The 22,229-nt window shown below is 34.9% G+C and overlaps 1 protein-coding gene across 4 annotated transcripts in view; it reads right to left on the minus strand.

Moving 5' to 3' along the window:
• The window catches only part of ODF2L (outer dense fiber of sperm tails 2 like), a 37,840-nt gene continuing 21,594 nt past the window's right edge, over positions 5,984–22,229 (minus strand). For all 4 annotated transcript variants that reach the window (XM_013962671.2, XM_013962674.2, XM_013962670.2 and 1 more), the window contains 6 exons: positions 17,075–17,185; positions 15,408–15,512; positions 11,692–11,777; positions 11,447–11,609; positions 9,094–9,219; positions 5,984–6,942 (listed from right to left, as the gene is read on the minus strand). In XM_013962671.2, the coding sequence (XP_013818125.2) occupies positions 6,814–6,942; positions 9,094–9,219; positions 11,447–11,609; positions 11,692–11,777; positions 15,408–15,512; positions 17,075–17,185 (720 nt within the window). In that variant the 3' untranslated portion in view covers positions 5,984–6,813. The remainder of the gene's footprint in view (positions 6,943–9,093; positions 9,220–11,446; positions 11,610–11,691; positions 11,778–15,407; positions 15,513–17,074; positions 17,186–22,229) is intronic.

Genomic DNA, 22,229 nt, shown 5'->3' on the forward strand with positions numbered 1-22,229 from the left:
TCTGGTCCTATCACTTCATGGGAAATAGATGGGTAAACAGCGGAAACAGTGTCAGATTTTATTTTGTGGGGCTCCAAAATCACTGCAGATGATGATTGCAGCCATAAAATTAAAAGACACTTACTCCTTGGAAGCAAAGTTATGACCAACGTAGATAGCATATTCAAAAGCAGAGATTACTTTGCCAACAAAGGTCCGTCTAGTCAAGGCTATGGTTTTTCCAGTGGTCATATATGGATGTAAGAGTTGGGCTGTGAAGAAAGCTGAGCCCCCAAGAATTGATGCTTTTGAACTGTGGTGTTGGAGAAGACTCTTGAGAGTCCCTTCATCAGCAAGGAGATCCAACCAGTCCATCCTAAAGGAGACCAGTCCTGGGTGTTCACTGGAAGGACTGATGCTGAAGCTGAAACTCCAATACTTTGCCCACCTTATGCGAAAAGTTGACTCACTGGAGAAGACCCTGATGCTGGGAGGGATTGGGGGCAGGAGGAGAAGGGGACAACAGAGGATGAAATGGCTGATGGCATCACCGACTAGATGGCCATGAGTCTGAGTGAACTCCGCGAGTTGGTGATGGATAGGGAGGTTTGGCATGCTGTGATTCATGGGGTAGCAAAGAGTCGGACATGACTGAGCGACTGAACTGAACTGAGGAGCATAAAAGATTAATTTTCTTTTATATTTAATTACTAATAAAATCTGAACATCCTATAAAAATGTTTATCAGTCATTAGTTATTCTTCTGAGTTGTTTTTTTTCCCTGTGGCTATTTTATCTGACAGGACTTTATATTAATTTGTAACAGCTCTTTAAATGTTGGGCAGATAAAAGAAAGCATAAAAATCTTTTGTCTATTTTACCCTCAAGTGTTATGCTTAGAGTTTTAGCATAAATCACCTCATTTGAAATTAAAATTATTTCTTGAAATGCTTTAACTTCTGATAGTGTTCAAGCTCATGGGTACTATTGATAAAGTGAAAAAATAGTTTTTTTTCAATTAAGTTCAAAATAGTAAAAGTTAAACTTCTAGCATAGAAATGTAGAAATGAAAATTTATGAAATTTTAAGGTAATTAAGTATTTTATCTGTAGAGGTGAAAACAAACCTTTTAAAAATAAGAATAGGTTTAGGCAATATTACAGTCAGGTAACAGTCAAGAGGTTTTGTTATTACTCAAGAAATTTAATTATTAAAATGAAATCATTATTTTCTTTAAGGACCATGTCTTACTGCCCTGGCTTTACATGCCCTCTGTAGTTAATTCTTTTTTTTAATTAAGTTCATTGTTTTGAATGATAGGGGAAGATATCTATTTTACAAAAAAGCTGCAAAAAATAAACTTTAAGCCTGCCAAAAGCATTCACAGTATATAATTAAAATGTTTCAGTAATGTATGACAGTTAATTACAGGTTTAATTTTTTTAGCTTTGGCCATAAACAACTGTCAATGTTAACTTTATCTAATAACAAACTAGATATAGGGGATACCTAACAGTTGTTCTTACCTCTAGTGCCCACTCCAAACTAAACCTATATAAGAAGCAAGATACTAAAGTTATTTTTAAAAATAAGACTAAACTTTGTGATTTTAAAGAAATCTTAAATTTTAAGGAAAATGTTATTTAAATATTTGTGCAAGTGTGTGCATGTGTGTGTATGTGTTATCTGAAAGTACTGCAACTGGTTATAATGTTAAATAAATCAAAACCACTAAGATACACTTAGGATTTAACCAACTTCCCAGTTCAGTAGCATCAAAAGAAAAGAAGACAATGTATGGGATTTTTATTAATTCTTCAGTTCAGTTCAGTTCAGTTCAGTCGCTCAGTCGTGTCAGACACTTTGCGACCCCACGAATTGCAGCATGCCAGGCCTCCCTGTCCATCACCAACTCCCGGAGTTCACCCAAACTCATGTCCATTGAGTCGGTGATGCCATCCAGCTATCTCATCCTCTGTCATCCCCTTCTCCTCCTGCCCACAATCCCTCCCAGCACCAGAGTCTTTTCCAATGAGTCAACTCTTCGCATGAGGTGGCCAAAGTACTGGAGTTTCAGCTTTAGCATCATTCCTTCCAAAGAAATCCCAGGGTTGATCTCCTTCAGAATGGACTGGTTGGATCTCCTTGCAGTCCAAGGGACTCTCAAGAGTCTTCTCCAACACCACAGTTCAAAAGCATCAATTCTTTAGAGTTCAGCCTTCTTAGACAAGAAAAAAAGAAATTCCTGTTAAACTATCTGAAGCAAACAGCTGTTTAAGTAGAACCCATTCTATCTTTCTGACTTCTAGTACCTGCTCCCTCCCATTTTCCACTGTGGCCTCTGGGACACACGCGTATCAGATTATAAACAAGGTCTTACATCCTAAGTCTCTTCTGTCTCTACCTCTGCCTGAAAGATAACTTGACCCATCATCCAGGAAATTGCTTCCCTAGCAGCTCTCAGAAGTGAAAGCTACTCATTCTCCTAGACTCCATACAATTTCCCTTTAGTAGCCAAATCCTCTGTCCCTACTTTGAAGCTCAGAACTAGAAGCAATATCATTACCCCATAATCTATCTATCCACCCAACAAATATGTACTTAGTGCCTGCCATGTGCCAGGCACCTTGTTAGCTGTAGACTATAGAACAGTAAATCCTCGTGAAGTTTAAAATCTAATAAGACAAATATGAAACATATAATTATGCAATTAATTGCCAATTATGAAAGAAAAGAATAAGAAGGTATATGAGAGAATCAGTAGGATTTGGTCAGGCCAAGAGTGACAAAGAGCATTTAAGGATGAGAAGAAAACAACTCAGCTTTCAAGGAAACCAAGCACAATTGGGCAAATGGGTGAGGAGAGTGGTCTGAGGGGTTGAGGAGGGGGGCTGGGTCTCGAAAGTCACGTTGAGGATTTTGGATTTTATTCTAAATGCAACCAGAAACTTCACTCCTTACCAGCGTAATTACACATCTGCTCAAATTTAACTAGGTTAGTTGCTTATCGTTCAGCTCTATTCCAAAGCTCTCCATATCCCAGATAGCTTCACACCCAAGACCTCTCAGCCCAACACCCTGGACTCCAGTGACCCTCCAGCTCCTCCTCAATCAGGCTTCTCTCTACTTTCTCCTTGTCCCAAGTTAGTCCACCTCTGAAAATCAAATTCCAGGATTCGATGTCAGACCATATCCTCTTATAAAGCCTACTTTTCTTCCACTTTGTACCTATCAAGCCTGTCCTCTAATGTTTGAATTTTTTAAAATCTGATTAGAAAAAAACAATTGAAATATAACCTCATCAGAAAAAGTGAAAAGTTATTACTATTTCCTCCAACCCTACCAAGGCATGTAGGCTTTTCTATACCTTCCTCCATGCTCATACCAACATATGTGAACTTACTTACTTATAAATGTATATACATTTGTGTATATAAATGCTTGATTATGAAAAGTTAATCATACCCAACACAAAACTCCGGGAGTTATTTTACCCTAAAAATAAAAATCACGAACAAATCTCAGATACAGGCCGAATTCTTTCTTTAAAGTGCTGCACATTGTTCCTGGTAGAGACGCTGCCCATGGTTCTCCTCCAAAGGGAACTTCACTCATTGTTTCTGCAACAAACTTGCTGATCCCAGAAAACCTTGAAGCACTCTTCAGTGGAGCAATGTGCTTCTAATACTGGTAGCTGGGAAAGCACTGATGCTTGTGACTGGAAAAGTCTGGGAGCAGGAGGGTTTCTCACAGCACTGCACTGCAGGCCATGAGCACTGAAGCCATGGTTCCTTTCACCACTTACTTTCCTGCTGCCCCAGAAATATGCAAGGCAGGCTGCTGGCAAGTATGGCGGGAACCACAACCACGAGTAGGCAAGGAAAATTAAAACTCACAGCGCTCTGAAAGAAAGACGGCCAACAGCACAGAAACAGGAGATGCCTACTGCAGTAGAACCAATGGAAGAAACAAGAGAATTTTAATGAAAATAGAATGGAATTACAGTGCAAAATACAAAAAAAAAAACCTCCAACTAAAATTCAATACTTCTTATTTAGGAATTCAGTATCCAACAGAAAAAGAGAATGACTGCCCCTGAGAACCATATAAGTGGTTAGAAACATCAGATGGAAGAAATGCCTCACAAGAAGTCCTGTAACAGATACCCTGAGGGAAAAGGCAAGTGGTGTGGAGGTCAGATCCAGCATACAAAATAAGGAAGAGGGGAGGAATATGTAGAGAGGTAATAATCACATAAATAATAGAAGGAAACATTTAGAACTTAAGAGTCATGAGACCCTGAATATCAAGGATAAACAGAAAATCCTGCCAGCCTATTAGTACTGTGGGAACAAGGGCCTTCTTTCCCCATCTGGGATGATGGGAAGCTGGAAGCAGACACCACTTGGGGATTCCCAGGGACTGACTGTGAGCCTCCCTGACACTGAGTTTGGTTCACATGCCAGAAAAACCCAATGACTGTGCTTAATGCTTCACATGGAAACGTTAAGCAGGGAGATTGCTAAAGTTCTAGTTCTGGTAAATTTCCTTTGTTATTCTGTGTCACTACATCCAAGTACCGACCTTAGGGTCTTTTCCTTCCATAGTCTAGCCAAAATATGGTGGGGACCAACTTTTAAATACCATATGCACAAATTCCTTTGATAAAATTAAAAATGTTTAAAAGAGAAAGTATTCATAGATGAAGTAATGCATGATTGTTACAAGAAACCATTACCTTTATTTATAAAATATACATGAAGATAGTATGGTCATAGCTAAGAGAAGAGATTCTGGATACCTGCTACTTACTAGCTGTGTGACCTCAAGTGAGTTACTTTTCTGTGTTTTGGTTTCCTGAAGAGTAAATGGAATTAACAGCACCTATCTCATTAGACAAAGGGTAAATGAATTAATACAAGTATCAGAGTCAGAACTTTGGCATAGACGACGGCTGCTGCTGCTGAGTCACTTCAGTCGTGTCCGACTGTGTGTGACCCCATAGACGGCAGCCCACCAGGCTCCACTGTCCCTGGGATTCTCCAGGCAAGAACACTGGAGTGGGCTGCCACTGGCATAGACTAGTGCTCAATAAATACTAGCAATGCTGCCACTGGGCTAATGCTGCTGTCACTGCTTACAACAGGAAAAAAGTATTGTACAGAGATTCTGGAGTCAGAAGACTCAAGTTCAAATACCAACTTTAAAACTCAAAGAGTTTTATACCATAGCCACAGGAGTTAATTCCTCTTATACTCTTCATATTTAAAACAGGAATATGAATACCTCCCTCTTTTAACATCCACCTACCTATCCACAAACATCAACTAAGTGTCTATATACCAGGTCTTGTGTTGCAGCTGAAATAGAAATATCAATAAGATACAGTTCTGTTCTTAAAGAGTTCAAAGTCTAGTGGAAAATTCTCAAGAACCTTAGTTTTCTTTCTTGAGAAGAAAGGCTGCCTTTGCTTAAGGAGATGAAGAAAGAATCACAAGGGTCAAGGATGTAACACAAGTACTATGATTTAAAATTAAAAGGCAACACTAATATTACTAGCACTTGTTAGGCAAAAAATGTGGCCAGTTTCTGAAATTACTGTATTTTTGAAAAATACTATGAAGCAATTGGGTCACTAGGAAGTAAGCCCCTGCAGATGATACGGCAGTCTTAAGAGTGAGGGGATCAGAGAAAAGCAGGCCCTCATTTCTGGTCAGAGAAGTAGATAAAACATCTTGGAGGGACTGAGCTCAGTTCATAGGCTGGACTTTGTAGTACACAACTTGCTGCTTTGACTGATCTTTTGAGACCTGAGTGTCCTTTGAATAAACACCTCTCAAGTCATTCTCTGAGAGGAGTCACTATTACTTGATTCTTTGTCAATTATATCTGTTCCCTTGTAGAGTATCCTGACTCGACACATAGGGTAAGAGATTACAGAGAACATGTTCTTGGTGTCTCTTCTACTCCATCCCAATAACAAAGATCTCACTCTAAAGCTTCCTGGTATTAAGAGTGTTTATTTTGATCATCCCATGTGAGTTGGCCATGGGAAGGGGTAGGAAAAATCACTCCTCTTTAATCTCTCAGTTAACTCAGGGGTTTCAGAATGTCTACACTAATAATATCAATCACTAACATAAGATGAACAAAAAGAGACTATAAATTCACAGGAAAGACTAAAGACCTCTTCTCTATAAAGAAACAATGCATGCGTGTTTTCATCTGTCACTGTCAGTTGGCATTTAATAAAGCCATGACTTAAAATTCTATATTTAAAACCTGACAGAAATTATAATGGCATTTTAGCATATATTTGAAACAATATTAAGTACACTGAGACATTTGGCAACTTTAAAAGTATGTAATTATATCATTATTAAAAATAATATTCAGAGTATTTTCTTTTATTATATTAATATATACACATACAGCACTATAGTGTAAAACAATTACATACATTATTTAAAATCATGTATTTGGCTCATAATTGGCCAAGGTTTATTACAAATTCATTTGAATGGTGGCTAAATTCACAAAGAATGATTCTAGCTTCTTTTCTGTATATAAAATATTCTAGAAACCAAAATAAATTAAATAGATATTAATCCAGAGTTAAGTGAAGACTATCCAGCAAAAAAGGAATATTAACATGTATCTTGTTTTAAAATTTCAATTGGATAATAAATTACATTTCAAAAATCTTTATATAAAAGCCTAATAGCACCACTCATAAATCATAAAGTATAGCAACAGATAACATATTTATTTTTTACCTAATTACTTTTTACTCATAGTAAAAATCTATTGTTTATAGAAAGTAAAGCCAAAAATTTATCCAAACATTGTTACATAAGAGGTTTTAAGAAACTGTAAATAATTCTTAATACTCTCATTTTGATTCTCTGACTTTTCAAGACTATGTTGTACTTCTTTCAAACATACTTCCTGATGTTGTGCTTTCTAAATAAAAAAAAGAAATAAAAAGTTAATAATGACATTAATATCAAAGACAGTGATAATATACAAATTTATATACATAATATTGAATACATGGTTTTTAATTTTTTAAAAGAAAAAAATCTTAGCGCTCACTTTTCTTTAAAATCTAGAATAAACAGAGCACATACATGGTTGATCTCTCTGTGACAGTTTGTTGTAATACACACTCACTTAGCCCTAAATTATTATATATTTAATATGATTAACTTAAATAGATTTTACTTGAAACTGTCACAATTTCTGTTACATTTAACATGGCATATTTTAATACTAGTTTTTGTCATTTTCTTTCCCTAAAAGGCTGACTACTTTTGCTATCTTAAAAACTGACAGAATTCTAGTTTTGATAATATGAACATTTTATTTTTAGAATCTTTTAAAAACAAAATGAACTCAATATCATATGTGGTCATTGAGGAAAACATTTAAAATGTATTTTTAAAATATTCAGTTGTGCATAAATTCCCAAATAGATCTGTTCACTGAAAATATTTTAGACAGGCTACAAATATCACCTAGCTTCCAAGTAAATTGTAGGAACTGTTAGAAGAAAAAGCTTTTATATCCTTCCTACCAGGTGTTCAATGACACCAGCTACCTTCTGAAACTGAGCAATGCCCCCAGGGAAAGTATAGTGGGTGGTATAAAACAACTTGCCAGGCTGAAGTCTACAAAGTCACAGAATGACTATAATGGATCTTTGAGAAACATTGATTTTACTCAACAACTTGGGAGGGAAAAATATTAATACAAATACACATATTATAAGGTAGAATGCAAAATGTACATAGATTTTAAAATGTAAGTATATAATATATTCCAAAGACACTTCAGGCTTCTTGATCTAGAGTAGGCCCCTGAGGGTCACCCTTGGGTCTGTGTATCTACTCCACCCTCTCTCTCCCTCTGAAGCACTGGGCAGAAAATCTGTAGAGGCCTGCTACTGTGGGTCAGGCACTAAGGAAGACAGCAGCATACAATTAACTATGGAGACAGCCTCTCAGGGTGCTTACAATTCAGATGGAGCTAAGACGTGTATATAAAACAAATATCTGAAACTGCCAACTGAACTGCCCCCGGGAAGGGACAGAAATAAACCCATTTTTCAGCAATGTCTAAATCCAGGGTCAGAATTCTAAATTTTTACTACTGTAAAAATCATCAAGATTAACAAAACATCAGATCTTAACTTTACTTATTTTAGCAGCTTTAACCAAGTACTAGGAATATTATAACACACATACCTCATTTTAATATACTTATTTTTAGAAGTTTCAATAACACACAGAATATCGTACATTTTATAATATAACAGAAATTCTGACAGTGACTAAAAAATATTGTGAAATAAAGTGAAGGTCTGTGCTAAACTAAAGATGAGAAATGTTTTGTTCTGATTAAATTGCCATGAAACTTCTGATGGTAATAAAATTAAACTAATAATGATGGCTAGAATATTTAACTTTTGAACCTTTCCGGTTTTCAATGGTTTACATGCTTGGGAATGAAAAAATAGTTATGGAGTCTGGCTCCTGGAAAAAATAAAAGTATTATTATTTTCTATGTCACTGTTCAGTAGATAATTTTCAACTAAGTCAATTACAACTCGTGCTAGCTTTCATATTGGTATTCTCATTTTATGACTGAGTACACCCGAGCATCCACCTCATGTGCAGATATAACTAAACATCTAAATCATCAACTTATAACTTCCTAAAATATAATATTCATTATTTAATACTATCAAAATCTAATCATAGTGTTTATCTTAAAAATGAAAAATCCATAACACAAAGAAAACAAGTAAATGATATCTGTAACTCTCATTAAGCATCTGTCATGTAAAAATAATATGCAGGGAAAGGGCCTGATGAGACTTTGGGGGAAATGTAATAGAAGCTACCAAGGATGCAGGATAATAATTCTTTGGCCAAATGCTGACATTTTTATTTTTATGATTTATATTATTTGTTACTTTTAGTACTATCAGTAAAGTAATAGCCTTGATTCCCTTCACTTTGTATGTTAACTGTTTAACTAAAACTCCATGGTAAGAATGTTAAATGCTAACTTATTTTTAATGAAAATACATTAAGCCATACTAATACTTACACTGTTCATTTTGCAAACAAGTTGATTTTGTTCTTCATTTTTCTTTCTAAGTTCATTTTCCAGATCTACTATTTTGACTTGTAAAGCCCTTTCTCTAGATGACATTTTCTCTATTTCTTCAGAAACCTATAATTTTAATTGAAAGAATAAAAGAGCTAAATGTGCTTTCTTTAAGATATAATTTAAAGTCTTGACATAATTATACTGTATCTCTTCTTTCCAAACAGATATTATTTGGATATTAGACAACTTAACTAGAAAGCGTTTAAAGGTGTTCTATCTTGAGAAACACATATAGCATAAGCATGCACTCTCCTGTTTGGTATGGAAGTATCTGAAAAAGTAGCTGGAAGTGGAAGTTCCACAGATGTGATGTAGGCAGGTTTTCCCCAACACTATATTTCCACAATCTGCTGAGAATAGACGTGGATGGAGAGAATTGGGGGCAGGGTAGATGATATTCACACCACACACAGAGACACACACACACACACACACACGAGATTGGTTTTTCATTCATTCACTTCCAAAATGGTCTGAATTTGAGTTTTCGTATTTCTCTGATGGTTTATTTCAGCAGAAAGTCTAGCTTAGTGATGTTTATCCAAGGATTCAGATACATGGGAACCTATTTACAGGAAAGGTGGGTTGGAACCACAAGAATGAAAGTGGAGGCAGAGACTAGTTCAGGAGCAAGGAGCTAGTAGGAAGGACTGTCCTCTAACCTAACTCCCACAGACTAAGTTCTAAGTTACTATAGTTATTTACAAAGATTTCTTGTACACAAATTCCAAGGGTGATTGTGAGAGAAGAATTCTAACAGGATTTGAAGCTTTGGGAGAAAGAGCCCCCAGGACAAGTATCCATGTCCTTCACAAGGCCCTGTAGCGGGGGCAACAGCAACAGGGCAGTGGCGTGCTTCCTGCGGCAGTACAGGCAGCTCCACACTTCACTGCAGCAGGAAGGAAAGGAGAGGGCAGACACATCTCTGAGGGCTCTGACTACTTCTGAGAAGGAATCTGAGAGCATCCAGCATTTCCAAGGTTCACTTAGTCTGAACCCAGGCTAAAGTCACTTCTTCTCCCACAGGTTGGGACTGAGAAACCTGGATTACATTTCTATCACTGGCAGTACATTTTACTACTCAACTTTCATTCAATGATATGTCTTTCAAAGTCAACTTAAATAGCTTTCCCAGAGGTTAAAAAAAAATCAAAATATATCTATCTGACATTTAAGAGTGCAAGGGTATCAGAAGTTCTCTCACTCTTGTGGAATTGCCTTTAACAGGCTTGTGAAAGACCACAGGTGGAAGAGTTCAGAGAGACATTCAAAATCTGGTGTTGGACACGTTAAGTCTGAGTTGCCTAAAAATGTTAAGAGGAGATAAATAAATAGCAGAGCATACGAATTTAGATGTCAGGAAAGAGAGAAGTCTGTGGCAGAGATATACTTCTGAGAGTCATCAGGGTATAGACAATCTCTTTCCAGTGTCATTCAATCCTATGAGGAAACTCATCATCCCCATTTTACCAAGTAAAAAACTAAAGTCTGGAAAGTAGCTTGCCTTGGGTTGGGATATAATGTGTTAGGGCCAGAATTCAAATCCACCTCTTGTGAATTCCAAAGCCCACCTCGTGTCTTTCAAGATTACATTTTCAAATCATTTGATAAATTTACCTCTTCTTTGAGATCTTCCTGAATCATTTCTCTACATCTCCAGATTGAACTAATCCACCTGGCAGTGTCCCTTGTGTCTTCTCTACATTGTAGCAACTACTTGCTGGATGATACTGTCTGTTCACATGTTGTTTACCTACTGAACTGTGAGTGTCCTGAGAGCTGAGGCCAGTTCTTACTCATCTTTGTATCAGAAGTACTAACAGAATGCTTCTCAACAGACAGTGAGATATTTATTAAATGCTAATCACATGGATTTAACTGGAAATTAATTCCTGTCCATATTTATTTTTACAACATTTGCCAAAAAGGAGTTGAGCTTTATAGCTCACTGAATCTCAATCAAAACCAAAAGGTTCAGTAACTTGCATATCTGCTCTGGTTTCATTAAAAAAAAAAAAAAAAAGGGCGATTCCTATAAAGTGTTTTCCATTCTTGCCCTTTACCCTGCCACATCACCATTTATTTAGTGAAGCAACTCCGGACCAGTAACATATCTGTTTAGCTCCAAAAGGGAAAAGTAGATAAAAAACAAAAATGTAATTGCTCCCTTCACCCTGTCATCAGGTTAAAAGCAATAACTGTAGGTTTGGCAAGATGAGATATCGTCTGTTTAAAAAGACGACTCTTTGGTAATCTAATTAAAACGTTTCTAAATAAAGGCCATCTGTACCTTTTGTCTTCCTTCTTCTAAAGCAGCTTCCAGCTGTCTGGCCAGTGCTGTATATTCTGCAGATTTTTCTTTAAACTTCAGATTGCTGTGCTTAAGACATTCTTCTTGGTTTGCTAGCTTCTTTTCAAGCTCTTTATTTTCTGCATCCATCTGTTCTAATTTTCTTTTTACAGAAGACATATATTTTAAAATTACAGTGTGTAGAAAAAAATGTAATACCAACTTTAAGTCAATTTAATACTTACTGTTTAAGGTTTTCACACTTTAACTGAATAAGATAATTTTCCTCTTCCAGAGAAAGCTTTGTCAGAAGATTATGATTTTCATTAACCTAAAAGAGAAAAAAGTTTTCTTGGTTATTTTCTTCGTAAGTGACTTCCAGAGAAATCTACATAGTTTTTTGCTAGAACAAATATAAAAAAGAAGATGGCATAAATATTATTATCCCTACACAGAGAGACACCAAGAAATATTACAATGTTAAAAAACAAATACTTAAATTCCTGGATTTTTTAAAAAAACTATTGCTGCCTCATGGAAAATTATCAACTAAAATTTTTACTGAAAGATGGCAATTAAAACATTCTGAGTAATGTTTTATTGAAAAAGAACATGTATTTTGTTAAGTAAATGTGAAGATTTTAAACAGTAACCTCCTATTGTTGGATACTTAGGATTACTCTTACAATTTTCTGATTCACCTACAGGCAGTGATTAATAATAGAATATCTATAAAGCTGTAACTACTGAATAAAAAACATATTTGTGAGAAGCAAAACAAAACAGATAAGCAAAGATACACTTGCCTACACCAAAACAGAATATTCTTCCCACTGCTTTAAAAGCTATGTTTAAATAATGCAGTTTTGAAAAACAATTTTTTCTCATATTTCAGTTAGTATGATTTGACATTTTCCTAGAAAGATCTCTTCTCAGGAGATAAACTCAGCAAAGTATTGTTTGGGTTCTTTTTGAAATAAATAAATTTATACTAAAAAAAAAGAGGATGATTTTCAATATTAAATCCAGATTAATCTAGAAGATAGAGAATTCTTCCTAAAATTATTTCGCAAATAAAAAGATGTGCTACCACCTTTGGACATGCTTCTTTGAAAAAAAAGATGAAAAAATATTTATTAGTGTTTACTATGTGTTAGGCATTTAATTAAGAGATGGCTATAGGAAACCCATGATCTCTCTCCTCTGATGCAGTGAAAAAGTATATGTTTAAAAAATAATTGAGAGTAATCCAAATAAACTTGCACATAATTCTAACAGAAATAAATTCTAATTTTTATAAGGTAAATTACAATAATTTATCTTATCCTGACATCAAAAATATACTTGTAGGAATAGCTTTGCTCCTTCTCTCATGCTATTACTGTCCTCAAATGTCTAAATATAGATTTGTATGAATAAATTAAATTAGCAATTTTAACTACCATTTTTCATTATAAAATACTAACAAGAATAGCTTTCAAAATAACACAGTATTCACAAGAAACTGACATTTTATCAACTTATTTAGATAAGAGTAAAATAATCAACCCCTGACAGGAGTGCCCTCAACTGGCGAAATTATTCCAAAGCATTTAACACGTCTAACGACAATCAAAATGATGGCTGGACACCTGGCCCTGAAGCTCCCTAACGGTGTGTGCCTGGCCTGCACACTTTCCCTTGTGGTGCTGCAGACTCTCCTGACACTCCTGAAGCCTCTGTTCCACCGCCGTCAAGGAATCGCGGACACATTCTAACTCCTTCAGATGAGACTCCATCTGGCCTCTCATCTGAGTTGTAGCATTAGGGAAATAAGTGCAAGATCACACATTCAGCATTCATGTTTTTACTATCTTAAATACTAGATATACCTATAATATAATAAATATTTTAGGTATAAGAGTTTATAAAAAGAGACTTAACCAAATAAATAAGAATAAACTTTAAGTTTGACTGTGCTAAATAAGAATGAAAAGTAAAACTTTCTCAGTCATATCTGACTTTTTATGACCCCATGGACTGCCGCCAGGCCCCTCTGTCCATAGAATTCTCCGGGCACATTCTGCCAATCCCTTCCCCAGGGGATCTTTCCGACCCAGGGATCGAACCTGAGCCTCCTGCATGACAAGTTAATTCTTTACCATCTGAGCCACCAGGGAAGCCCACCCGCTAAATAAGAATGTAGAACACAAAAGTAGGTTGGACTTTAGTTAGTGTACAAAAAGTTTGTTGAGTAAATGAATATGGTGATATTAGCTTGCAGGGCGAATGTTTAAATTACTTAGGTAAGTAAACTTTTGACTCCATCCTGTCATTTATATGCAAGCACAGACATTACTAAGAAAGCTGGTACAGTAGTCTGCTACTGTCCAGCCATCAGTCCAAAGTGACTTTAGACTTTTGTCCAAAATTTGATCTAGTAACTCAGATATTTTGAATAAAGCAGTCTTGCTGCACTCAGTCGGAATTAGTGAGATTTGCTGTATGTAAATTCAAAATACCTAATATCAGTAGTATTCAGGAGACTATAGTTTGATCATTAATGTTACTATATTACTAAGAACAAATCTAATTGTACTTATATTATCTCTGGGCTGCTACAATTCCTCACGGTGGCACTTTTGTAGAGATGTGACAAGAAGCAACCATAAAAATTGCTTGAACTGATAATTAAGAAGAAATAACAAGACATAGGGCACCTAGGATATTCATAGGGAAGAAAAACAAAAGCTAGACTTTTCCCCAAGACAGGGAATACCGAGAGCTACTATGCAACATCAGGCCTTCTGGATCACAAATGATAAAATTAGAAAAATGCCTGCCTCTGGGTCCCCAAACATCTAAGAGCCCATGAGAAAGACAAGAGACTTAAAACAATGGACAAGAAAAAGGGAGCATTTCACTTTAAAAAACAGCTTATCTGGTTTAATACCAGTAAGAAAACACTGTGACCTCACAGTATCTGGAATCCCTGCACAGGCTCCAGCCTCTTCAGCTTTTTGAACAGGTTTTCTAAAATAGACTTTTATTTATAGTGTTGCCTATAAAAGAGGAGGCATTTGCATTGGTATGTCTCATGAGAAAAAGTAATCAAGAGGTATGAAATGATTTCTTCTCTGGTCTGCTAAAAATAGGTGAAAAGTAGTAAGTTGCACATCTGATGGGCTACCTTTCTCTCTTTTAACCAGCAGACAATGCCTGGTCTGACTGACCTCTTCTTCACACTGGTGTCTTACTCAGAATTCTCAATTCCAAGATGTGGGGACAACCCAGAGACAGTCACCTTATTACACTCAACTAACCAGTAACATCCCATGACCTCCCCAGCCAGGAATCAGGGGTGTCAACATCCTACAAGTTTCACTGCTTCCTTACCAAAAGCAATGTGAGAAGACCCAAAAAAGGATGCGGTTTCACTTAAAAACTTAAAAATATTCACAAAAACATCATAACTTGCCAACACTGACCTTCCCTTCATTCTTTTGCAATAGGGTGAAAAAAAAAAAAAGGAAATGATTCTGGGTTCTTTTTGTTTTTAATGTTACTTTTCTTCCAAAAAAGCATTTAGAAGAGAATATTTTGGTTTTTTACGCAAAAGATTTAGTATCAGAATAAAAAAGATGAGATTAAAAATGAAAGATAGTCAACTTTGCATGAAGCTCAGTGACAACCATTTTTGATGCTACTTAAGTCTCCTCTTATATCAGAGAAATTAAACATTTATGTTATTTTTTAAATATTTAGGAAAAATTTTAAAAATATATTAACACATTTCAGGTCTGGAAGACACATTACTTCCTTAGAAAACAAATTGTCACAGAAATCGAGAACAGATAATTCCTAAGTCTAAACTAAAGAAAATGAAAGAATTTATATAAAATTTATATAAAAGAATTCATATAAAATTCAAATAGTACAAAACATAAATAAAACATTTTATTATTTAAAATGTCAAGCCAACCTTTTTTAATTTTTTATTTTTGTTTTTTGTTATTAGGCTATTTTCTTGTAGCAAATTTTTACATCTGCTTTTTACCATTTCAGCTGCTTCTTGCACCTTTTGTATCTGAAAATAAAAAATTGTACAGTATTTGCTTATTAGGACCATTATATGAAATAAAAAGCTAAAAATGTGAATTTAAATTTTAAAATTTCTATTTTATTTTTTTTTTAATTTTTTTTTAAATTTTTTTTTATTTTTTAAATTTTAAAATCTTTAATTCTTACATGCGTTCCCAAACATGAACCCCCCCTCCCACCTCCCTCCCCACAACATCTCTCTGGGTCATCCCCATGCACCAGCCCCAAGCATGCTGCACCCTACGTCAGACATGGACTGGCGATTCAATTCTTACATGACAGTATACATGTTAGAATTCCCATTCTTCCAAATCATCCCACCCTCTCCCTCTCCCTCTGAGTCCAAAAGTCCGTTATACACATCTGTGTCTTTTTTTAGAAATTTTTAAAAATTTCTATTTTAAACCCATTATCACTACCCTATTAGAACCATCAGTATGTTTATCTAATGTTATTCCTTCTTTAAATACAAGAATCACTCAGTGCTCTACTCTAATCCACAATCCTTTTGTGATTTACCTGTCTTTTCCCATAATAGAAATAGAATAATAATACAATCTTCACCTGAGCTCTGAATATTAGAGAGTGACCTTCACTAGCAAGTCAATGTCACTTTAAAGAATTGGTCTCTGGTCCAAACTAGCTCCCAAAGCAACTATTTCACTCTACAAATCAAAATCTGTTAAAAAACAGAAAACCTAAGCACTTTATACAAGACCCAGAGCCAAGAATATACTCATCCACAGTATTCTTGATGGAGGGTTAAATCAGAACAACCAGCTGGAAGACCGAGATGATATTTTCAGTGAGGCATCACACAGTCCATCACAGCCTCCACTCTTACCTCCAGCAGGGATAACTGGAATATTCTAACTGAATTTTAGTCTCAACTCCAGTTTCCCATCTAAACCATGGGAATGGAGTCCTTCCTAATTACCTACATTATTTCCCTCCTTCAGCTTTAACCTTTAGTTCATTATCCTTCAATTCAAACACTCTCTTTCATGAAAATAAGGTCCTTGTTGACCAATTTGTTACCCATCATTCAAGGACCTGCATATGTCTCATCTTTCAAATGAAGTTTTTCTTAAATACTGTATTTCTATATCATAAGCTTTTCTATAAATTACCAATTAACACATGTTCTATTCAATACATATGTTCTCTTCCAGGTGTTTCATGAGAATAAATATGAATTATACTTTTTAAGATGCAAAGAGGAAATATTGTGCTTTAATGACCCTTGAATGGAGTCATTATTCTAAATCAATACCATTAAAAATACAAGATGACAAATATAACTAAAATTAACTAACAATTAATTTTAGATCACTTTTAGGAATATCTAATATAAACACAGCGCATATGAATTAGGAATAAGAAGAATCATTTTATGAATTTGGGACCTTAAGAAATATTTTGAGATAAATCATATTTTATCACAATAACTCCACCTTTCCTCAGTTCTGCTTTTTTAAACCATAAACAAATACAGTGTTTAAATTATCTACCAAATTTAACAAACATTAAAATAAATGCAATGGTTACCTGAGTTTTATAAACTTCAATAAGAGTTTTCTGTTGTTTTTCTACTTCTTGCAATTCTAAGAGTTCATTTTCAACAGAGGCAATCTCATCCTTCAAAGCAGCAAGTGTAGTCTATTAAGGAATATATAAATAGATTTTATAAATCATTAGAATTCATTTGTACTTTGATGCATTAAAAATTAACTCATTTATCAACAAAGCTAATAAAATTAGCTTATTTCTGACTGCATATAATTACCATTAAAATTAAGAATTTCAAAAAGTTATTTATTAAAAACATATTTTTAAACTTTAAAAATTTATTGACATAAAAGACTTGAACAATAGAAAGACCACATTCCTGGAAGGGGGACTCAATATTATTGACATATCAGTTTTTTACAAATCAGTACAACTTTAATATAATTACAACCAAAACAGTTGAGGGGAAGAAGAATATGAGAAACTTAATTTAAAATTCATATGGAAAAATAGAAGAGACTAATAAAAATTTTAAAGGATACTAAGTAGAGAATCTCAGTACTTATTAGATACTAAAATGTATGTTGTTGTTCAGTCGCCAAGTTGTGTCCGACTCTTCGCGACCCCTCTGTATATAAGACAGGGGTCTATGGAATAGAAAAAATATACATTAAGATTATATTTATCATATGACAAAGGTTGGATTTTTAAATAAATGGGGAAAATACGGATCACTATAATGGTAATAAGACAATCATTCATTAGGAAAAAACAGGTTAACAATACAACTTCAGCAAACATGATTTTTACATTGGTCAATTATGCATTTATTTTAATGTGTTAAATATTTTTTAAAAATTAAGCTTACACTTTTTTTCACAGAAGATTCAGGTAAAATGTGATTTAATTTTAGAATAGTAAAAACCTAACTAAGCATAAAATCAAAAGACGATATCAAGAACTGTAAGAGTCTGAAATTTTTACCCTCCAAGACTACCAGTTAGCCTAGCATAGTCTCATGGATACTAGCAGAAGACACAAGACTCCTGGGTGAGTCTTATATCAGTGTTTGTGTTAGTTTCCTAAGCCTCACTTCCCCCAAAGCAATACCAAGAGGGCCGATGACACCTGTACACATAGTGAGACGTACAGAGAAGCAACTCCAAATTTAGGGAGCCCAAATCGCTTATAACAGGCAGTAAGCATGCCTTTTGGTAGAAGGAAACATTACTATCTTCCAAGGATGTTCACTATACAAACATCCTTGAAAAGATAAGTCTTTTTCTGGATCATAGTCAGTACATTGCTCCCAAGATATGCAGAAATGTGAGAGACTCCCAAAGGAAGCCGTAAAGGGAAAAAAAAAAAAAAAATATATATATATATATATATTATACACACACATACACCTATACATACATAGGTTCATGTGTATCCCCAAAATTTCAGAGCCCCTCAGAGTATTAAACAGGCTAACAAAATGTGCAAAAAAGTAAAGGATTATGACAAAAGATTAATACCCTTAATATAGAGAGAATCTTTATATAATAATTTTGAAAAAAAAAAGACATGTAAAGGATAATTAGTAGGTAATTCCAAAAGGCAGAAATGTAAATGATGAAAAATACATGAAAAAATTTGCTTACCAGTTATTACAAAATGCCCTAAGCACTGGATACAATCTTTTAGTAATGAACATAAAAAGCAAAAACCCTTCCATCATGAGCTTAACGTACTCCATGTATAGACAGACAAAAACAAGGAGTATACAGACAAAGAAAACAAGATGTAAGATATATCATACATGATAGCAATATAGTAAGGACAAGTTGAGAATGGGCCACCAGGAAGGCCTCCTGAAAAAGAGACTCTGGAGTAAACACCAAAACGATGTGTTGCCCTTTGAGGGAAGAGGCCATAGTGGGACAAAACCTGGTCAGTTAGAGGAAAACAGAAAGAAGGCCAATGTAGCAGAAAGCAAGAAAAAGGGAAGTGTGGAAGAAGATACGGTCAGAGAGGTAATGTCAGAGGTCAGATAGTATAATGCCTTGTAGATGTTTACTCTATTAACCAAGAGCAGTGGCATGGTCTGAAGACGACTTACATTTTTATAGGAACTACTCTACTTCTACACTGAATGCTGACTGCAGGGGCAATGGCAGAAGCAGAGAAGAGGTAGGAAGTCACTATAATGAGATATGATGGTGGGCTGAACCAGGACAATGACAGTGATGCTGCAGAGAAGCGGTTAAATTCTGGATGTAATTGAAGTAGATTTGCTGACAAACTGGATTGTAGGTATGAAAGAAAGGAGTCAAGTAATAGAAAGGATGACTGCTATTAACTGAGGCAAGGGCAACTTTGTAGGATGAACCATACTGAAGAATACAGGAGCTCTATTTTGGACATGATAACTTTGAGACATCTATGAAATATCCAAGAGGAGATTTCAAGTAAGCAGTAGAATACATACATAATATGTCTGGAATTCAGGGCCAAGGTCTAGGCTAGAGATAAAGATTTGAGAGCCCTCAGGATATAGATGGTATCTAAATCCCCAAAATTAGGTAAGATCACTTATCAAATTTGGAGAGATTTGTTTTAAAATTGTCAAATGTTGCCAAAAGTATAAGGACCCATTTATGATGGATGATTTTGAAATACATAATATCAAAATTAAGAATGGGTCTTTCATTTGACCATATAATTCTACTTCCAGAAATTTATCCTCAAAATATATATACATATATATATGCAAAAAAGACTAAAACCATCCACATTTTTATTTATAATAGCAAAAAAATCTGAAAGTAATCCAAAATCCCCCCAAATTATATATATGCTAAAATAGTAATTTCATTTCTTTCATTTGTGAGATCATAGGTGATTTTTAGATTTATCCTTTTGTGCTCTTCTGTTTTTCAAACTTTCTATAATGAACAAATAGAACTTTGTAAACCTCCAAATAATTTTTGTTGTTTTTAATAGAGGAGGTCACTGGGCCTTGGAAACAGTATCAGCTAGTATCATCTTCATTTGAAACTAAAATCTAAAATTATTCTGAAATAAGAGAAAGTAACAAAATACAACACCTAGACAATTTTACATTGTATATAACATATGCCAAATATACCTGGATGTTTTTCCTTGAATAAAATTCAGAGAAAAATGTGTTAAAAATACATATTTTTGAATTATTAATAGAATATGATAATATTTAAACTTTAACTCAATGATTTTTTATGTAATTAAAAACCATACTTATAATTAATGAAATATCCTAATTTCCTCTCTGAAGGGTATTAAGGAAATTAAGAAAATATAAACATAATCAATAAAGCTGCTTCCTCTTCTAGGATAGAATTCATTCAAAAGAATAATATACTTAGGAATAAATTTGCCAAAAGAAACAAAAGTCCTGTCTATAGAAAACTATAAAACACTGATGAAAGAAATCAAAGATGACACAAACAGATGGAGAAATATACCATGTTCTTGGATTGGAAGAGTCAGTACAGTAAACATGAGTATACTACCCAAAGCAATCTGTAGATTCAATGTAATCCCTATCAAACTACCAATGGTAATTTTCACAGAACTAGAACAAATAATTTCACAATTTCTATGGAAACACAAAAGACCCTGAATAGCCAAAGCAGTCTTCAGAAAGAAGAATGGTATTGGAGGAGTCAACGTTACTGACTTCAGACTATACTACAAAGCTACAGACATCAAGACAGTATAGTTCTGGCACAAAGACAGAAATTTGGATCAATGGAACAAAATAGAAAGTCTAGAGATAAACCCATGCAAGTATAGATGCCTTGTCATTGACAAAAGAGGCAAAAATGTACAATGGAGAAAATATAGTCTCTTCAACAAGTGGTGCTGGGAAAACTGATCAACTACCTACAAAAGAATGAGACTAGAACACTTTCTAATACCGTACACAAAAATAAACTCAAAATGGGTTAAAGACCTAAATGTAAGACCAGACACTATAAAACTCTTAGAGGAAAACATAGGCACAACACTCTCTGGCATAAAAATCTCAGCAAGAACCACTATAACCCACCTCCCAGAGTAATGGAAATAAAAACAAAAATGAACAAATGGGACCTAATTAAACTTAAAAGCTTTTGGAAACTATAAGCAAGGTGAAAAGACAGCCCTCAGAATGGGAGAAATAATAGCAAACAAAACAGCTGACAAAGAATTAATCTCCAAAATATACAAGCAATTCATACAGCTCAATACCAGAAAAATGAACAACCCAATTAAAAAATGGGCAAAAAACCTAAATAGACATTTCTCTAAAGAAGACATACAGATGATTAATAAACACAAGAAAAGATGCTCAACTTCACTCATTATTAGAGAAATGCAAATTAAAACTACAATGATGCATCATCTCATGCCGGTCAGAATGGAATCATCAAGAAGTCCATAAATGCTGGAGAGGGTGTAAAGAGAAAAGCGAACCCTCTTTCACTGTTGGTGGGAATGTAAACTAGTACAGCCACTATGGAGAACAGTGTGGAGATTCCTTAAAAAAAACTGCAAACAGAACTGCCATACAACCCAGCAATTCCACTGCTAGGCATATACCCACAGGAAACAAGAACTGAAAGAGACACATTTCAGACACATTTCTGTACCCCAGTGTTCACTGCAGCACTATTTACAATAGCTAGGACATGGAAGCAACCTAGACGTCCATTGGTAGATGAATGGATAAGGAAGTTGTGGTTCATATATACAATGGAATATTACTCAGCTATAAAAAGAAACATATTTGAGTCAGTTCTAATGATGAACCTGGATGAACCAGAGCCTATTATAGAGTGAAGCAAGTCAGAAAAAGAAAGACAAATTATACTAACACATATATATGTATATTAACACATGTATATGGAATTTAGAAAGATGGTACCAATGATCCTACCTGAATGGCAGCAAAGAAGACACAGATGTAAAGAACAGACTTTGGGACTTAGTGGGAGAAGGCGAGGGTGGGATGATTTGAGAGAATACCATTGAAAGATGCACATACATTACCATATGTAAAACAGATGACCAGTGCAAGTTCAAGGCATGAAGCAGGGCACCCATAGCTGATGTTCTGGGACAACCCAGAGGGATGGGGTGGGAAGAGGTGGGAACGGGATTCTGGACAGGGGGACACATGTATACC

The sequence above is a fragment of the Capra hircus genome, chromosome 3, assembly GCF_001704415.2.
Source record: "Capra hircus breed San Clemente chromosome 3, ASM170441v1, whole genome shotgun sequence".
Classification (NCBI taxonomy): Eukaryota; Metazoa; Chordata; class Mammalia; order Artiodactyla; family Bovidae; genus Capra; species Capra hircus.